Consider the following 20,277-nt stretch of genomic DNA (forward strand, 5'->3'; position numbering starts at 1 on the left):
TTTTTTATGAAGAATGAGTAAGTTTTCAATTTCTAAATTATAATTAATTTAATTTAAAAATGTTTCCCTCTTTAATTTCCCTTCATTCATTTCCGAAAATCTATAATATATACTCCTTCCGTTCTTATTGGTAGATGTTTCACACTTTCAAGCATTTTCCACGTAAATTAAAAAAAAAATTTTTACATAGATTTATTTGTCAAAAAAGTATAAGTACCCTCTATTCATCTTCCTTTTTTGTGAAAGATAGATCATAAAAGATTGGCTCAAGCTGGGACCGCTATTAAAATTCTGAGTATAAAAATTAATGATATGATACGTCATAAATTTGACCCATTTTATCTTTTAAAAAGATGATTATTGATTATAATACTTTCTTTATTACCTTCTAAAAGAAAAAATAATAATAAAAAAATCTTTCTAAATTATATAAATATAATTTGATCCTTCAAAATGTTATAATTTTAATAAAGTTCCTATGAACCTCTTTGTCAATAAATTTTGAAATAAAAAAATAATTTTACTTTATTAAAAATAATAAGTTCTAATCACAACTTTTATTTAAAGAATAATAACTTTTATTCTATAAATTATAAAAATTAACAAGAAATTACAACTTATCAAAAAAGATAAAATAGTATTTTTAATTTAAAATTATTAAAAAAGGATCATTAAGATTTCAATAGAATCATAATATTTTAAAAGATTAAATTATTATTTATATAATTCAAAGGATTTTATTATTTTTTTTCCTCTAAAATGTGTTGGCAATACCAGAAAAAAAAAAACGAAAACGAAAACATACCTTGAGAAATGTCCTTCTCCTTGGCTTGTTGCTTCTTCTCCTCTTTTGGTGGTTCTTTTTCCTCCTTCTGTTCTATCTTTGGCTGATCCCTTGTTTCTGGCTTCTTCTCGATTGTTTGTTCTGCTTTTGGTTCCTCTCTTGTTCTCGGCTTTGGCGGCGAAGGTGGCGGTGGTGGAGGAGGAGGAGTTGTTGTGTCCTAGGCGGTGGCGCCGCCGAAGGAGCTTGTTGAGTCGGCGGTGGTTGAGGCGTAACAGGAGTGATAAGTTTGGGAAATCTAACGTACAAAGTGCCTCTCTCAAACTTGGCTCCAATGTTGTTTGTGTCTGAATCTTGTGGGACTGGGAATTCCGAGTAAAAACGACGCCATATGTTGCCCTCTATTTGTCGTTCACCACTCACCCTGATCCTGCGCATTGCTGATATTTGAACCTTCAATTGGCTCCTTGAAAATCCTACAAAAGTAAATCAAAATTAGTTCAATGGTTTAAGTTAATTATTAATGGATAACACCTTCGTTGATGAGGTAAATTACACTCTATCGCATTAAGCTGTCATTTTTTTTTTTAAAAAAGGATTACAAAAGAGTTATGTCACGGGTCGAATGAAAACAGGTTCACAAATTATAAATTGCAAATTGTAAAAACATGCAGATTATAAAGAAAATTTTCTAAAATTGAGATCCATAATTTTTTCATTTTTTATATATTTTATCTATTTCTTTAAATTTTTTATTAAAATATTAAACCAAAATATTCTTCTTTCATTTAAAAAAATTTCTTAAATTACCAATTGCTAACTTCAAATGATCAATTTTCTTCATATTATACCCTTTTTGGATAACAATTACTACGTACACACTGATTATGGACTGACTAAATTAATAGAACTCAAACTCACTAAACTAATTAAATCTAATGATTGATCTGGGCAATTGATTTGAGTAAAATTGGTGCAACATACTAACAAATCACAATTGCCAAACATAGAAATTGAATAAAAATTCAAATAAATAATAATAAATCAAATAAATTATCATTGACTAATTAATAAATGGAGATATGATTAAAGAGCCAAATATATAAATGAACCTTCAAGCTGAAGAATGAGAGTTTCACTTTGTTCGTCACGAACCCAATCATGAGGAGGTTGAAAATCTTCATAAACACGATTTAGTGCCATCACTAATGAGATCTCTTTGAAGAATGAATGAAACAACTATGAAAGATTTGGTTTGGTTTCGTCGCTTTTTTATAATACACAAAACAGCATTATCATGGTTCTGTGTTTTCTTTTGAATTCATGTCTTCTTAGCTTCAATTCATTCCTTTTTCGTGACAAACAAATATACTTTAATTTTGATTCTTAAAGAGGGTGACTTCCACGAAGGGTAATCCATTGTCTATAGTACACCTTTAAGAAAATATATGTGCAAATTCTTTTCCTTAGAATAAGGTTCACTTTTGAAGTTATTCTTTTCCTAGGTTAGAATGATGATTTGCTACCATGTTGAACTCGTGCAAATTTTGATTAATTTTCAAGTACAAGGAGGTTAATTATCTATTATCTCTTAATTTTTTTTTGAAAGAATGACAAAAAAATCCTCCTAGAACATGCAAATAATAATTAGAACCTGCGAATTGTCATAATTCTTCTTAGATACCTAAATTCTTTCTAACATTAATAATTTTTAGTGAAATGATTAAAATACTCTCAATTTAAAATAAAAAAGTCATAGTTTTGATAAAAAATAAATATTAATGACTACTTTAGTTTAATTAAGGATTATTTTTTTACAATGGCTAAAATAAAATAAGTAATTATAATACAACTTTTTCTATGCAAATTTTTTATTTTTTAAAATTCACGTGTTGTAAATATTTGTGACTACTTTAATTTAAATAATGATTATTTTTTTGTTAGTAATGACTAAAACAAAATAAGAATTATAATTTTTCCCATGTAAAATTTTTATTCACTAAAACCCTTGGTTGTAAATATTCATGACTATTTTAGTTTAAGCATCAACTATTTTTCTGTAAATAATTATAACAGAAAAAATAATTACAATTTTCCCTGTGTAAATTGCTTATTCACTGAATCTAAGTATTATAAATATTTATAACTTTTTTAGTTTAAGTAATAATTATTTTTTCTACTAAGGACTATAACGAAACAATAATTACTACTTTAGTTTAAATTGAGAGTATTTTAATAATTTTATCAAAAATTATTACTATCAAAAGGCCTCTAGAACTTGAGAAAATTACGGCCACATTTCGCAAAATTTTATTGTTATTTGAGAAGAGATTCACTGATCTTCTTTACTATATATTTCTATTTGGATGCGAGTATTATTAGACTCTAAATATATTTGTTTAGCTACCTAAGGAAAATTTTAAACGGAGAGGATTTTAAAAAATCAGCATATATTTTAAAAATAAATTTAAAAACCATTAAAAAATTGTTGTATTATTTATTTAAAATTAAAATTATTGTTCCTCTTTTTTTTTTTTTTCAACACAAAGGTAAAGGCAAGCACAAGCCAGAAAGGGATCAAAGATCAAGATCAACAGCAGCATTGTCCCCTCATACAAGACATGATGCAGAAACTTTTTTAGCACTTTGTAAGAGGTTCTAATGTTTTTTTTTTTTTTATACCAGAGTCAAATATATTAGAAGAAAGTACAAGATCAGATACATTAATACAATAATTACTAGGGAGACTATGCTATCAGGGGATGAAAGGTCTGGGTAAAATTTCAACGAAGAGATATTAAAAGAGTGAATCAGCTTCTTGATCTCATTCATGAAAGTTCTCAAATGCACTTGCCGCTCTGCATTTTCTGAGAAGAATCTCGCTTGCCTTGGATGAATGAAACAGAGAGTAAGGTCGGAGAAGCCTGGTGGTCAAAAGAAAGTTCATAGTTGATTCATTCTTACTGTAAAGAGTCCCCCCTATTGATTATCTGGAAATCCTTGGAAACAATGAATTTGCATGAAGTGTTCTTTCCATTTGCTCCATATTTCCAAGATTTTGCTATCCAATGATAAGAATATCAATTTGATAATAGTTATCCAATGATCATAAGATAAGGCCTTTCTGCAGCAAGCGAGAATGAATTCTCTTCCATCATTGATTTGGTCTGATTTTTTTTTTTTTTTGGCAACATGATTTGGTCTGATTTTAGGTTAAAAGGTAATGCAAACCAAACTGTTCTAGACAAGAAACAGAAGAAGGCATGATCGAGGCTGTCTTCATCACTGTGACAAAAAAAAAAAAAACACAAAAGGTCAAAAGAGTTCAGGTGATGCTTCTGAAGGATATATATCTGAAGTTGGCACTGCTTGTCTTGACACCTTCCAAGCAAATAAAATTACTCTCAAATTCAAAGGTAGTTGAAGCTTCCATTAACAGATCCCAAGCTCGTAGTTTGTATCAGACGAGACTTGCTGATTTAGTACAAGGTTATATCCCTCATTTAACTGAGTAAACTCCAGACTGGCACCTATCCCAGATAAGAAGATCTTCTTTATTGAAGAAAGAAGGTGTCCTAAGAATCTCCTGTGCATGTTGGTTGTAAAAAGATGTAAAATGAGGCTTTTGTTCCGAGCCTTGCTACAAAGAGCATATTAGTCAAGGTATGGCAAATTAAATTCTACCCCTCTCTCCTCCCAATCCTCCCAATTTGGAGAGGAAGGTTTGGAGGGAATGGAGGATTTTAAAAATTTTCCCTTCCCTCCCCTCCCTTCCGATTTCTCAAACCAAATAAGGGGAGGGGACAAAATCCCACCCCTCCCTTCCAACCAAACACTTTAAGATCAATTAGATCCAAGACAGTAAGATCACTTTTTTGGAAATCTTGATGCTTTAAGAACGTCCTTAATAATCCAGGAGTAACCGGCCTTGAACTTAGCTGTATCAGATAGCAGAGGAAGCAAATATTTTCTTCTAAGAGTTCTGCCCAGCAGAGAATTTTTTTCTTTTTTGAAGAAATAATCCTCCACGATTGCTTTGCTGGAAGAGCCTTGTTGAAACCATGGAAATATTTGAAACCTGGACCACCATCCTTTCCACTTTTCATAATTTATCTCTTGTCCAGGACAAAGACAGAAATCATCAAGAGTTTTTTAAATCTAATGGCATGAGCTCAAATCTCCTTGAAAGAAAAGAATTGTGTCATCCGCATGGGCTATAGGTGAGTGATTGGTTCTGCTTGTCTAGAAATATTGATCCCTCTCCAAACACCTCTTGATTCTTGCTATTGAATGAGTAAGGATAGAATGTTTGAACAACTGATAAAAAGGTATGGAGATAGTGGATCACCTTGCCAAATTCCTCACTTTGGCAAAAAAGAAGTAGCTATCTTCCCATTAATTAAAATCTGATATGAGACCATGGAGAGATACTGAGACACTATGGAAATCCAATCTTGTGGGAAATTCATCAGAGGGAGTGCATGGGTCAAGAAATTCCATTCAACTCTATCAAAAGCTTTTGAAAAGTCTATCTTGAGTGCACCGCAGCAGGTTTTTGTTCCCTTCGTTGCATGAACATAATGAAAGATCTCTGCCATAAGAATTATGTTGTCAGAGATAAGACGGCCTTTAAAAAAAGCACTTCGATTCGGAACAATTAATTAGATCATCCAAAATGAGGTTTATTCTATTCGTTAGGACCTTGGAGGTAATCTTATATGCAACTGAGCAAAGGGTTATTGGCCTGATCAGTCTTTGAAAGTCTGAGGGCAATCTGCAGGTTTGGTAATTAAATAGATCAGTGTTTTATTAATACTTCTGAGAAGAAAGCCTCACCTTCTAAACATATATAGTGACCATATAGCAGATGTCATTCTCTACTATATCCCAAAAATGTTGAAAGAATTTAGCATGGAATCCATCCAATAACCCTGGTGCGCTTTCAACAGGAAGTTCAACTGCTCTTTAATATCCGATGGTAAAAATTCTTGATTAAGGATAGAAAGATGATGCTCAGTGAGTCTCGGAATATGAAGATCAGAGAGAAACTCGTCCGGATCTGCAGTTGGCGAGCGTGAAATAGAAGCGAAAATATTTTTGAAATGATGGATGGCAAGGTTCTCAATGGCATCCAAGTCATTTGTCCATTCCCCAGAAGCCAGAAGTGTATGTAATTGACAAACTTCTATTATAATTTCTTTTTTGTTTGACAATTTCATGAAAATATTGTGTGTTACTGGCTGCTTCAAAATTCTGATCATTTTGCTTTATTGCCAGCCTTTTTCAAGGAGAGAAATTTGATTTGGAATGTTTCCAATTCACGCTTAATAGCATCTCTTCCGACAGAAGAGTCAAAAGCAAAGTTACGAATAAGGTTTTCGTGCAGCAGCAAACTTGTAGTCTCGCAGAGCCAAAAAAAAAAAAAAAAAACAAAGAAAAACAAAAAAAAGAAGAAGGAAAAATTTCAGCTAAGAACTAAGGATTTCAAAAACAAAATCTGAAAATTCTCTAGATTTTTTAGACTGAACTAAAATAAAATTGGTAAAATTAGAGAATTAACAACTAATGATTTTATATTTCAAATAAAATGATTAAATTAATATGATTATTGACAAATAAAGTCATATAATTTATAATTGGTATTAATAAATTAATAAGTAAAAGTTAAATAATTAACAACTAATAATTTTATATTTTGGATAAAATGATTGAATTAGCATTAATAAGTTTAGATGATTTACAACTGATATTAAAATAAACTTGTCACATCTATTGTTACAACATTTAAAAGCTTTTACAACTAACAAAAACAAAAAAACAAAAAGTGATGTAGCATAATTAACATGTAACATTTACGTAATTATATTTTACTTATTAATCTCACAAAAAGACATTTCAATTTTTTCAGCTACCAATTTTATTTCAATTAGTCCAAAAAACATGCAAAGAATTTTCATATTTTTTTGGAAACCCATTGATAAATATCTCTTTTTGATCCTTGGTTGAAATTCTCCTGAGTTCTCCTAAAAAGGAAACTTAGGAATATCTTGTAATTCTACTAGCTACTAGGATTGTGGGCACCCATCTATGTAAACTATTTCCTTATAATCTTGTGGCCATGTGTTTCATCTATCTTTCATAGTGGAAGGTTCGATCCTGCAATTCTGTATATATATATGAGTGCCAGTGTGAAGTTTGAAAATTAATTAGATCATGATCAATAGTTTAAAAGTTCTAATAACTTGCAACTTTTCTTCTCGTATTTTAAATAGTAAATCATGAGTAATTTGTAATTAATGTTTCAATTTAAAATTGGGAACATAAAAAATTTACAACAAGATCAATTATTTGAAACTTTTAGACAAAAAATTATTTTAAAAAAAAATTAGTAATTTTCAATTTAGTTTTCCACAAAATAAAAATAGTGATTAAAATTAGTTAAGAATCTTGGTTTATTAAAAAAATTATTGTAACATTCCCAAATAAATTTTAATTAAATCTATTAACTTTTACCTTTGAACTTTAAAGTCAATCACTGTTCCACTTAAATGAACCAATTAGATATATTAAGGAGCAACATTTCGTTTTACTAAATTTATAATCTTGGAATAAATCATAAATGATTATGAAATTTGACAGAGTTTCTTTTATTATATGAAGTAACAAGAATGACTTAAAGGGTGCCCAAAACAATAAATAAATTAAAAATACAAAAATGTAGGGAGGATGACAATTAGGTCTCAATATTTTAATTTAATAAAAATTAATTTTCTTAAAAAATTAAAAATTAAGTTTTAAAAAATGATTCTATAGTTGCAAATATGGAAATCTGATTTTCAAATTATTAGACTTCACTGTAATTAATTCATGATTTCTAATAAAAATTCTCGTATTTGCAATTGTATAAATCAATATATTTAAAGGATCTTTTAACCATTTTTTTTTCTAGAGACCTTACTATCATCAAATTTTAGCTAAAATATATATTTAGCCATTTAACTTTACAAAACATTTCATTTTAGTTAACTTTAAAAAGTGTATTTTTAGTCTTTCAACTTTGATATTATTAGTTTTATCCCAAAAAATTTTTATATTGAACTTTCAAATATTAAAAAAATATTTTCAAATATTTACATGTTAATTTTAATTTTTTTTCAAAATAACATTGACACAAAAATAATTATTTAAAATTAACAATATTAAGGTTAAATGATTCAAAAGATACTTCACAAAATTAAATAATTAAATTAAAATTTTATGTAAAGTTAGAGGATTAAAAATTTATTTTGGTCTTAATTTTTTTAACCTAATACTATTATTAAATTGAAATTTTAGAATCTCACTATAATTCTCCTGAAAAACGTATTTGCTTAATTCTGCAGGTTGTCTTATCCGTCTTGCGGGGGCAAAAAATCTGCAGGTAGTTTACAAAGTTTGGATCGCCCTAAACTTCAATGGGCCTTAAAACTGTGGGCCGAGTCACAAGAATTACGCCATTAATGGATTACTATGAACAAATAAGGACACCATGTTCATTTATTTAAAAAAAAAAATCAAAGCCAAGGTTTTAAAAATCAAGTTGGATTTGAGGGTTGGATCTAATAGAAGAGATTAGTCTCTCAATACATGATGAATTAAGATTTAAATTTTTTCATAAAAAGATGTCTACATTTAATATCTAATTATGTCTTAAACAAACCTCTAATAAGAAGAGATATGTGGGTAACAAAAAAATCAAATTAGATAGTAAACTAAAAAGGTGAATGGATCTCAATTTTCAGGGTATACTCGATTAGGCTAGTAGTCAAACCAATAATGTAATAGTTGAATAAAACTTAGAGAGAATATATTTACAGATTCTTACTTTTTTATTTAATTTTAAATTAGATCCTTGCACTTTATTTTATTTTAATTGAGCTCTTATAATTTGATCAATCAAATTTTTTAATCTTTAAAGGTAAAATCCTTAAATTTTTTCTTCAAAAAATAAAAATTTATAACTTTTATATTTTTATTAAATGATTATATGACTTTAGAATTAATTACATAGTTTTTATAATTTAAAAATTATATAATTATGTTGTCTTTTAAATTTTTTAATACATATATGATTTTTATAAAAAATTATAAAAATGTAAATAGTGTATTAAATTAATTTTTTTATTTTGGCTAAAATATTAAATCATTTTTGTAAACTCCAAGAGTATTTTTGTTTTGTAAAATTTAATAATTCATTATTGATTTAAATATAGGTTAACATATACAATAGATCAAATTATGAGGGCTTGATTAAAGTAAAATAAATTATAAGGATCTAATTTAAAACTAAGGGAAACTGTAAAGATCTACATATATATTTTTCTCCAAAAATTAAATATAAAATGGCATTAGATGCATATAATGTATATATATATATATATAAAGAAATTAATCCACATTATGTCTAGTTGTTAATTAATAAAATGACATAACATGACTATAAATTAATAATATTATAAATAAAAATTATATAACTTGTCAAATGTAGGTGAACATTGATTAAATCAGGTATAAGTATGGTCAAAAGTATATACATTTACATATATAGTTGTCACAATTTCCAAAAAAAAAATATTCAAAAATCATATTATACACATGTGAAGGGTTTAAAAATGAAGTTGGCTTTTTAGTAGGTCTTTTTTTTTTCTTGGTTTTTGAATTTTAGCAATTTTTTTATATTGACCCTTAAATTATAGGTATAAAAGCTTCTTAAACTATAGGGAAAACAACATTGTGATGGGAGTTATCATTTCCATTGCTTTTGCACGTATTTTAATTGTGTGGGCAATTGCAGTGCAAACAAGGAGGAAGGAGGATGAGGAAGTTAAGATATGTGCTTAGTAGTTTGCAAGCATCTCATGCTGCCACGACATGGAAGTTCAAGTTCTCAAAACTAGAATACTCTCCAAGCTTCAAGGCGCTGGCTTTGCTTTTATCAACAACAAAGAGCCAAGCATCAAATATGAGAGAAGGGATATGACACAAGCAATGCTTCACTTTTGATACGATATGCAAGCAAGATTGCAAATTAAATCAACAAAAGTCAAACGAAGAAGCTAAAAGAGATGAGAGAAAGAGAATAGAGTATCTATGAAAATGAGCGAAGTGTGTATCTCTTTAGTCTAGATAATTGAAATAGGTTTTAATATAATATGATTTTGAGTTAATCAAAGCCAATGCTAAAAAAAAAAAGAGTGGGAAGATCATTGTTCATTTAACTCAAATTCATTGTTATGAATCAAATTTTGCTTTTCACTTTCATTTCATTTAGTAGAATAAATATTGCATTTTCAGAATATCCATTAGTGTTTTCACAAAAAAAATAAGAAAATTTTTGAAATATTTATTTGCATTTTCACAATATCATTTAGTGTTTTCATGAAAAAACAAAAAATTTTCATAATATCTATTTTTGTTTTCATGAAAATTGAAAAAACGTAGCTATGATTCTTTTTTATTTATGTTTTTTTAGAATATGCATTAGTTTTTTTATAAAAATTGAGAAAAATTTTAGAATATCTATTTTACGTTTTCATAAAAATTGAGAAATTTTTCAGAATGTCCACTTACCTTTTCATAAAAATTAAAGAAACAGAGGCTATGATTTCTTTTTGTCAAATGCAATATAAGCTTCCATGGTATGAAAAATTTTCCCATTATGTGCAATACTCTTCCACATAGACAACACTCTCTTATAAATGCAAATTTCTTCCATGATATACCACATTTCTTTCATTAAAAACAACCACCCTCTCACACATGCAATACTCTCCTGTCATGGGCAACACTTTTCTGCATGTGCAACACTCTCACATAAATGTAAATTTCTTTCATGATATACAATATTTCTTTTGTTATATGGAACCACTCTCCCGAATATACAACATTCTTTTATAAATGTACATTTTTTTTTACAATATGCAATATTTCTTCTATCATATGCAACACTCTCACACATATGCAACATTTTCTTATGAATGCATATTTCTTTCACAATACGTAACTCTCTTCCCTCATATACAATACTCTTTCATAGATGTAGGTTTCTATCACGATATGTAATGCCTTTTCTATCATATGCAAGACTCTTCCATTATATATAATCAACTGTTGTAGATACACATTAGACAAATATATATTAACATTGAAGGACCTTATGTGATATATTGATACTGAAGAATCTTATTTAACATATTAACATTAAAAGACATTATGTTTCAGTGCTCAATAAATTGTTACTGAACGGCCTCATGTGACATATTAACAGCAAAGGACTTTGTTCAACCTTCTCTTTTTTTTAACCATTATAAAGCATTAAGTCATTTATCTCCTGAAATTATTGATAGTTAAAAACCTAATGTGCCAAGTCCTTTTCAATAATAAATATGTTAGTCAAGTCTTTTTAAGCAATTTTTTTTTTAAAAGGAATGGGAACCTGGAAACTTGATTTACGCGTGAACTTTTGGACTCAGTATGAAACCCTTTGAGAGGTTTTTTTTTTTTTTTTGGGTGGGGGGCGCCAGAACCCTTTGAGAGCTTGAAACTTAAATCAAAGGCATTGCACTGCAAGAAGAATCCTTGGGGCAGGTTCAGGTGTGAGCGCTCCTTTTAGCGAGTCAGTGGGCTGCCATAATCTAAATCAATTGGCTAATACTTAATGGTTGACGCGTGGAAGTCAATTCCTCGACAAAATTGGTCGCCGACCACGAGTACTACTGGCGTTACCGGCACGCCATTCAATAAAAATATTTGTATTTAGTCAAAAAAGAGTTATCATACTTTATTGGAGTTTCGTTACATGTTCATATACTTTTTTTTTACTGTTCTACATTTTTATATTTTTATTTTTTAATGTTTTAATTTTCTTATTAAAAAATAAAAGTATAAGGTTTTTGGAATATCAAAAAAAATGCAGGAATCTATAACAAAACTAAGTGTAGTGATTTAAAGTTATATTTTTTTATAAAATTTATTAATTATTATACTTTACAATCTTGTTTTTGTAGATAAAATATAAATTTTTAAAAATATAACAAAGAAGGAAAGATAATATGTTAGCAAAATATATTTAATAAAATTATATTTTTATCAAATTATTTATATTTTGAAATACTAAATTATCTATATCTAAAATTGTTTTTATGAACTAGAATAGGGAGAGTACCTTGTATTCCTTCTGGTTTGATTTATAAGATAAATTAAAAAAGATGTATTTTTTTCCTAATTATAAGATAGGTAATTAATTTTCTCTTTTACTTGTAATAATTGTTGGTATATATATTATTAAATTAGTTGTAAACTTTTGCTTGATTTTAACAAAAGATGTTTGAAGTCCAGCAAGACTATGCTAACCCGTAATCACGCAAGCTCACTAATTATTTCTCATTCACCACTAATTCCCAATTTCTGTTTTGAAAGGTAGAGTCTTTATGAGTCACCTAGTCATAGTCACCCTAAGCACCTCTTATATTTGCTCCTAATTAAAAAGGTAGTGGTTTTATATGAGTCTTCCTCTAATTCAATTTCTTTCATATTTATTTAATTATATTCCAAATATCAACTAGTGGTATTTGAGGAAAAAACATTTAAAAATTAAAAAAATAGATAAATGACTTATATTGTGAATGAAAAAAAATCTCCAATAAGCGGCTGATCCTTAATGTAAGTTAAACTTGACTAACTTTGCCTTCTCTAAGAAATTATAGCCATGTCCTTAAAATTGATAAAATCTATGTAATTTTACAATTTTTCCCTTCTTTTACCATTAATGACTACAGTAAAATTTTTTAGAAATTCAAACCATAACAAATAAAGAAACAATAAAATTAAAAAATAAATTAATTATTCTAACTTTATTCTATATTAAGGGCAAAAAAACTTTTAAAATTTGTCTTATATTAAGAACTGCATAGAATGTATTTGAAGCCAAACAAGTTTCCCTATTTCGGTTTTGGAGGATGCTTTGGGGTTTTCAAAGACTTATCTGCATTAAATTAGAGGTCATTTTTTGCTTTGAGCTTAAAAAAAAAAAAACCATTTCCAATGAGGAACTTCGGGATGTTCAATGTCTGTTTTCAAAGACTATTTTTTCTTTTTAAAAATACAAGTATAAAAGGATTTATTTGATTATTGTTGGGGAGAATAATAAATAGGTCCCACAGACACTAATTAATTCAATATAGGTCTCAAATATTAAATTTTAAGAATTTAAAAGTTTAATTTTTTTTAATTTTGCACTTTTGTTATAATGAGTTTGCAACTTATGTTTTAAATTTTAATAGAAAAATAAATTAATGTATTTTTTAATCATGTTAAAATTTAAAACATGAGTTATAAATTTAGCAAAATTGAGAGTCAAACTTTTAAATATTTAAAGTTTGATATTTGGGACCTAAATTGAATTAATTGATCATCTTAAGACATTTCTATCATTCTCCCTTATTGTAAATTTATCTTTAGCTATTAGTAACCCCTATCATAAATAATTACCATTAACTATTGGTGATAACCATTATCAACTATTTTTAAAATCTAAAATTATTTTTAAATTAATATAATCAATAAGATTCTCATTTTATTTTATTTTGGAAAACAATTTTTAAAAATTAGTTTACAAAATAGTTTTTTTAAAAAATTGAACCAAGCCAAACAAACCCTTATATTTCATTTATACTTTGTTGTTTTAAAGGTCACTATTTCTCGCTTTTACGTTTACTACACTCATTTCCCACTAATTAATAATGCCATGTTTACCAATTTCACATTTAATTTCTTGCTTGCTTTAGATATACAATTGATAATGACTAAACTGAACAGGTGCATAAAACTCTTGCAATAAAGGATTCATAATATAATATAACAAAAACTTACAACCAAAATTGAATCAGACGATACGTCGCAATAAAATCACAATACATCAGTAGTTTTCAACTGGATTGAAATAAATTGATTACAAAAAATGACTAGAAATGAAAAATACAAGGTCTAAAGAATTTTGAAAACTGATCCAAGAACATAAATTGGATTTTCATTTTGTGAAGAGAATTAGAATAATTAAGCCGCAAGTGGAACCATGGACTCTCTCTGAACAGCTTGCAGGAGGAGGCTATCAGGTTCGAGAACCATCTGAAGAGGAACAAAGCCAATGCCATGAGCCATAGCAATCATCATCTTCTTCGTCTCTGCTTCGAACTCTCTCAGATCAACTCTTCCATTCAGGTCATGATCGAACTGCACAAACATTGACTCATAAACACGACCAGCCTCGTCTGCTTCAATCTTCACGTCGATCCCAAAGTGAGTTTCGAAAACCCTAAGCCTCTTCAACTCCTTCAGCATCTCACCGTATGACAGAAGACCGTCCTTGTCAGTATCAAGCTGAGCAAACAGATCGCTCACTGATACGTGAAAGGCTTCTTTGTCCTCCACAAAGTTGACTATTGTGGAACCGTCTAGAATTTCTACGCTCATATTTTTGCCTGTAATGGAGAAAAAGGAATCTGAGTGTGTTTATGTTTGATGAGAAGGGTGTTTGTTAGTCGACGCATTTATATAGGTTGAAGCAATAGTGCTTAATAGTGATAAATAAGTAGTTTTTCTTAGTTTTTTTGAAATACCAAACATTGCATGGTTTGTGACCATTATGTCAAAGTTTCTTTTTGATAAATTATGTCAAAGTTTTCAATTCCTAGAAAATACCGACTTTCTTTATTGATCCCTAGGGATGGTGGAGTTGTATTGTAACTGTCACTTAGTGCTTTGATGTTATAAAAATATTTTGCCTCCACAAATATACTTCCTCTGTTGGGAAGGCCTATTAATTTAGCAAATGAAGTTAGTCTTTTATAATAATATAATGAATTAAGGTTTAAATTTTTATTAAAAATTTTTTTATATTTAATTAGTGCTCAAATAGGATTTTTTTAATAAAAAAATTTATAAGTAATAAAAAATATATTTATAATATATGCTAAAAACAATTTATAAACAAAAAGTAAAAAGCTGGAAGGTTGAAAGCATGATATACGCGTCAACTTTTGGACTCATTATGTTAAGTTTCAACCTTAAATTAAGGCACTGAACTGTTAGAAAAGGCAAGAATCGTGGGGCAGGTTCAGGTGACAGCACTTAGCTTTTTGCGAGTCAGTGGGCCGCCATATTCAAAATCGATTGGCTAATAGTTACTCGTTGACGCGTTGAAGTCAATTCCAGTAGAAAATAGGTCGCCGACCGTGAAAACTACCGTCCGTCCTGGGTTACTCTCGTCGCCCTGACGAATGTGGGCTGTCTAGATTATTTAATATGAATTATTTAAATACATGAATTTTAATTTCATTAATCCAAACTTTAAAAATTTTATTATATATTTATATTTTATATTTATCAAAATAAAAAATTATAATTTTTTAAAATAAAGTTATTTTTCACCAATTTTACTGTTTAGATTTAATTTAAAAGGTTCAAATTTAATATTAATTTTTTTATAATTTTTATAAATTAATTATCTAGATGTACTCTGAATAATTTAAATTTAATACTATTTTTTTGTAATTTTTATTTTGATAAATATAACATTAGAACAAAAATAATCTACAAGTTGGTAACTTTTCTAAAAAATATTTTAAAAAAATTATAAGTTTTATATATGGATTATCCAGAGTAAATTTGAACAGTCAATTTATAAAGTTTATAAAAAATTTTAATATTAAACTCGAATCATTTAGATTAAACATAGACTATATATACATTGCTAAAAAGAAAATTTATTAAAAAGATTTACAAATTTTTATTTCAATAAATGTAAAATAAGATATATAAATATAAGTATAAATCTAAATTTAGAAATTTATATTTAAACCGTTCAAATCTCATCAGGATGATAAGCATTACTCCTTCTTGTCCCATTTGTAAGATTCACAAAAATGCAATTTTTATCCTAAATTACAGGTCATGAATTTTTTATCTTAAACTTTTTTCTTTTACTCTGGTTAATTGTAGGTATCTATGATGCCCACAAATTATTATAGTATGGCTCAAAATATAAGATAATGATACGTCAAGGTTATTCAAGAATCAACCAAAACCATGACTAAACAATAGGGTTTTCATTTTTATTTAAATTAAGAAAAACTATAATACGAATTAATTGACTAAAAATAATACAATTGAATTTAATAAAATACAATGAGATTTTTAATTCAACGACCAATCGTCTAATAAAAAGCAACATCGAGACACTAATCTTGTATTAACTTTATAAACTTTATTTTAACTCAATTAATTAATTTCAATGTCAATTTTTTAATCCAAACTAGAATATTAATAGTTATAAATGTCTCTCAATATACTAATAACCCTCTTTCAACTTAATTATATTATATCTAACTGTATTAAATATCATTGTTTGCTTTGGGCTTTTCCAAAAAATCCCCAATGAGTGATTCACTTCTATTTTCAAACAAAACCAAACAAGCGGTTATACTTTGATATATACTTTGTCTTTTTAAAGGTAATTATTTCTCAGTTCTAACTAACCAAAATTAATAAAGCCATGTTAACTAACCAATTTCACATTTCTAGGTTGCTTTAAATTAAATAATTCGCATAGATATACAATTGATAATGAGTGATAAACTGAACATGTATAAAACTCTTGCGATAAAGGATTCATAAGATAACTGAAAATTACAACCAAAATTGAATCGGACGATTGTCGCAAACGAAATCACAATACATCAGTAACTTTCAATTGGATTGAAATTTATAATTAGAATAATTAATTAAGCAGCAAGTGGAGCCATGGACTCTCTCTGAACAGCTTTCAAGAGAAGGCTATCAGGTTCAAGAACCATCTGAAGAGGAAGAAAGCCAATGCCATGAGCCATAGCAATCATCATCTTCTTCGTCTCTGCTTCGAACTCCCTCAGATCAACTCTTCCATTCAAGTCATGATCGAACAGCACGAACAGCGAATCATAAACACGACCAGCCTCGTCTGCTTCAATCTTCACGTCGATCCCAAAGTGAGTTTCGAAAACCCTAAGCCTCTTCAACTCCTTCAGCATCTCACCGTATGACAGAAGACCGTCCTTGTCAGTATCAAGCTGAGCAAACAGATCACTGACTGATACGTGAAAGGCTTCTTCGTCCTCCACAAAGCTCACTATTGTGGAACCGTCTAGAATTTCTACGCTCATGCTTTTGTCTATGATAATCAGAGAGAGAGGAATTGAAATGTGTTTGTGTTTGATAAGAAGGTTGGAGACTTTGGAAGCATTTATATAGATCGGAGAAAAAGTGTGGTTACAGTGATAAGTAGGCTTTGTTTGGGAAACACGCAATGCTTCTTTTCTGAGTACCAACTTTGCATGGTTTGTGACCGTTGGGTGAGCTTTTGTCATGGTTTCTCAATTTCTAGACAATTCAATAATCAACACCGACTTACTTTTTTCTTTTTTTAAGTAAAATCAACACCGACTTACTTTACTTTACTATACTGATTTCTGTGGATGCAGTTGTATTATAACCGTCGGAATAACACTGAGAACTGTGTATAAGTACTTTGATATATAATATAAAAAAATTATAAGTAGTACTCCAATTTTAAATATAATAAACATTAACTTATATTTTTTTGCTTTTTATTGTAAGAAAAACTATAAATTTTAAAAAGTATTAATTATATTTTTTAAAATTGTCTCACATAAATAGATAGTGTCATTAAATTAGAGATAAATGGTAAATATTAATTATTAATTACAAAGATATTTTAGTTCAAACAATTCAATTTTAAATATAATTATTATGATCAACTAATTTTTTTAAAATGTGTTAGTTGATTGAAAACCTCCTATATTCAAAAAAGGAGGGAATATTAATTATTTATGTTTTCAAGATTGTGGCTAATTGTTTCAAATCACCTAACTGAAGCGGTAAAAATATCTGGTTAAAAAGGATAAATTTTTTCTTGCTTGAAAAAAATTAAAAGATATAAGTATTCTCTTTGAACATATGTTTCTAAAAAATGGGTTAAAGTCTTGATTTTTTTAAAAAAAAATTCATATCTTTTCAATTATGCCCTTAAGTATAGTAAATATAGCTTTTAACTTGTTTAAGATATTTTTATTAATTATTCAATAAAGTAAGGGTGTGACTAAATATATATATATATATATATATATAGACTTACTTAATGCTGTATATTTTAGATCAAATTAAATTTTTATAAAACGAGTTATATTATAGTTTGCTTAATTATGCGACCCTTGTACCAAGCACATGCGAAGCAACATCCGAGCAAAAGGTTTATCAACGAGAGCCTTAAAGATCAGCGGGCCTTAAACTGTGGTCCGAATCACAAGCATTGAGCCGTTAATGGAGCCGACAATCACAAGAGACCTTGTACGGAATAGTATTACTTTTTTGACTCAAATGTATCTCAAGTCCGGACTACGTTTTCCTCTTTCTCGGCGCCACGGATTGAATGCTTCGAATGAGAATATTCTAAGTTTATTCCCATTTGTTCTTCTGCATTCCTATGAATCAGTATTCTCTATTATTTTTTGTTACGCTAAAAAGTTTAAAAGAATTGAGTTCGGACATTTATTAAGGTCTGGACATGTCTTCAAATTTATAAAGATACTTAAAAATTATTTATTAACAAAGTTCTTATATTAATGGTTGAATTTAATCCTACAATCTTGTGAAGTATGGGCCAAATGTTCATCAATTGGACTAACCTTTATTAATTAAAAGAGGTTCAATACAATAATTTTTTAAGAAATTATCTATCCTAGTGTTACTCTCGTTTATTGTTACTAATTAATAAGTATTGGATAAATGTTCTGATGTAATAGGTAAACCTTTCCTAATTAATTCAAGCATCTGCTATTCACGTTAATTTTAATTAGTGTATTTTAAAAATTAAAGATTTTTGATTCTTAACATAAGGTGTTTGATTAATTAGTATTAACCAAGTTTTTCTATTATTATCCCTTTTTAAATTCATTTATTATGAGAGATAATGTAATGTCAATTTTAAAATTTTATTTAAATACGAGTAAAATTATAAATTAATTTTCATTTTAAAATGAAGTTAATAGTTTAACCATCTTTTCAATTTTGATAAAATAATTAGAAATACTTTATAATATAACCACTTGAACGTCTCGCGGGAAAACATATGTACACATGGACGCAGTATAATAGCCGTTTACTGTATATTCTCATTTATAAACCACCAAAGATTGATAATACTTAATATAAAGTATTTAATGATTATTAATTAAGTTTTTCTAATATTATCACAGCCTTGGCCCCCCCGCCACAAATTTTTGAAGTAAAAAATGTTAAAACTAACTTCACCCCAACAATTATATAATTTTGTATTTTGGCCCCCATAGTCATTTTTGAATCTTTCCCTACTTACCCTGAATATCCAAATTCCTTTTTTATTATTGATAAAATGATATAAAAATAAGGTTAAATTGAAATTATTCATTTTTAAAATAAAAATTGAAATTAATAAAAATAAAACATAAAAAAATAATATTTAACAAATCAGGTAATTGGAATATTCTAATCAACTCAAATAAGCTTGAAAGCTTGAGAGGTTAGGGGCTAGATTGATTATATGAACTTTTTTATATGTTAAAGCATTTTAAGCCCAATCTAAATATGCCAAACTCGAATTGGCTCCCAGTCAAAATTAGAGCCGGGAAAATGGGCCGCGCTGTCAGGTCAGCCCATATAACAATAGAGTCAAACTTGTAAATATAATCCCAAAATGATAAATCGAGCTTAAACAGGCTAGCTCATTCAAGCCCATTTAATTTAGGCTTAAACAAGCTGGCCCTGCAGGGCTCGTTTAAGCCCACATGTGTATTTTTTTTAATTAATTCTCATGACTTTGACTCGTCTTGGACTTAAAAAAAAAATTAAACTAAATCTTGCTCCACATTACATATCAGCTCATATCTACTGAGGATGGAAAGCACAGAGAGAGAGAGAGAGAGAGAGAAAATAGCAATGAAGAAAACACTTATCAAAATTTATATCAATCAATGATCACTTGTTATCAAAATTTGAGTGGATACTTGTGGATTTAGTGATAGGGACGCGGAAGCAGAATCATGCTAGTTTAGGGACAGAACCCTGAAACAACAAAAACACAAGAACAAAAAAAAGAAGGGACGAAATTTATGACGGAAATAAAGAAAGGTATGAAGTAAACAATAGGATAATGATCAAGGAGAAGATCCTCTAGAGCACCTGCCTCTAGGAACCTCAACCTTTGAAGACACCACAAGAGTTGATCACGCTCTTGATCACGTCGGTTTCTCACACGGGATACCACCACAAAGCACTAAGGCTCACAAGAGTATAAAACTCTAAAATGAATAATTTCATTCAACTTCCGTGTGTTTACAATAGGGAGCATGCCTAATTTATATAGTCTC

At 28.4% G+C, this 20,277-nt stretch overlaps 3 protein-coding genes across 3 annotated transcripts; all 3 read right to left on the reverse strand.

Annotated features, from left to right (window-relative positions):
• Nucleotides 1-877: 877 nt before the first annotated feature.
• Nucleotides 878-2,034, reverse strand: LOC129317343 (inactive protein RESTRICTED TEV MOVEMENT 2-like). The gene is made up of 2 exons (XM_054961684.1): nt 1,894-2,034; nt 878-1,257 (listed from the first exon to the last, which is right to left on the reverse strand). Exons 1-2 carry the CDS (start codon nt 1,982-1,984, stop codon nt 878-880), a joined length of 471 nt encoding a protein of 156 aa, XP_054817659.1. The 5' UTR covers nt 1,985-2,034.
• Nucleotides 2,035-13,649: 11,615 nt separating this feature from the next.
• LOC129317197 (uncharacterized) lies at nt 13,650-14,322 on the reverse strand. Its single transcript, XM_054961565.1, has one exon. The coding sequence runs from the start codon at nt 14,288-14,290 to the stop codon at nt 13,874-13,876; it is 417 nt and encodes a 138-aa protein (XP_054817540.1). The 5' UTR covers nt 14,291-14,322; the 3' UTR covers nt 13,650-13,873.
• A 2,132-nt stretch (nt 14,323-16,454) lies between these two features.
• Nucleotides 16,455-17,074, reverse strand: LOC129317084 (uncharacterized). Its single transcript, XM_054961422.1, has one exon. It carries the CDS (start codon nt 17,014-17,016, stop codon nt 16,600-16,602), a length of 417 nt encoding a protein of 138 aa, XP_054817397.1. The 5' UTR covers nt 17,017-17,074; the 3' UTR covers nt 16,455-16,599.
• Between the last annotated feature and the right edge of the window lie 3,203 nt (nt 17,075-20,277).

This window comes from Prosopis cineraria, unplaced genomic scaffold (genome assembly GCF_029017545.1).
Source record: "Prosopis cineraria cultivar Desert tree isolate PC_DT_omini unplaced genomic scaffold, ASM2901754v1 PC8, whole genome shotgun sequence".
Taxonomy (NCBI): Eukaryota; Viridiplantae; Streptophyta; class Magnoliopsida; order Fabales; family Fabaceae; genus Prosopis; species Prosopis cineraria.

Coding starts and splice junctions, on each gene's coding strand:
- LOC129317084 (XM_054961422.1), bottom strand. CDS start 17,016: ATGAGCGTAGAAATTCTAGACGGTTCCACAATAGTGAGCTTTGTGGAG.
- LOC129317343 (XM_054961684.1), bottom strand. CDS start 1,984: ATGGCACTAAATCGTGTTTATGAAGATTTTCAACCTCCTCATGATTGG. Junction 1,258..1,893: donor TCTCATTCTTCAGCTTGAAG/GTTCATTTATAT, acceptor TTACTTTTGTAG/GATTTTCAAGGAGCCAATTG.
- LOC129317197 (XM_054961565.1), bottom strand. CDS start 14,290: ATGAGCGTAGAAATTCTAGACGGTTCCACAATAGTCAACTTTGTGGAG.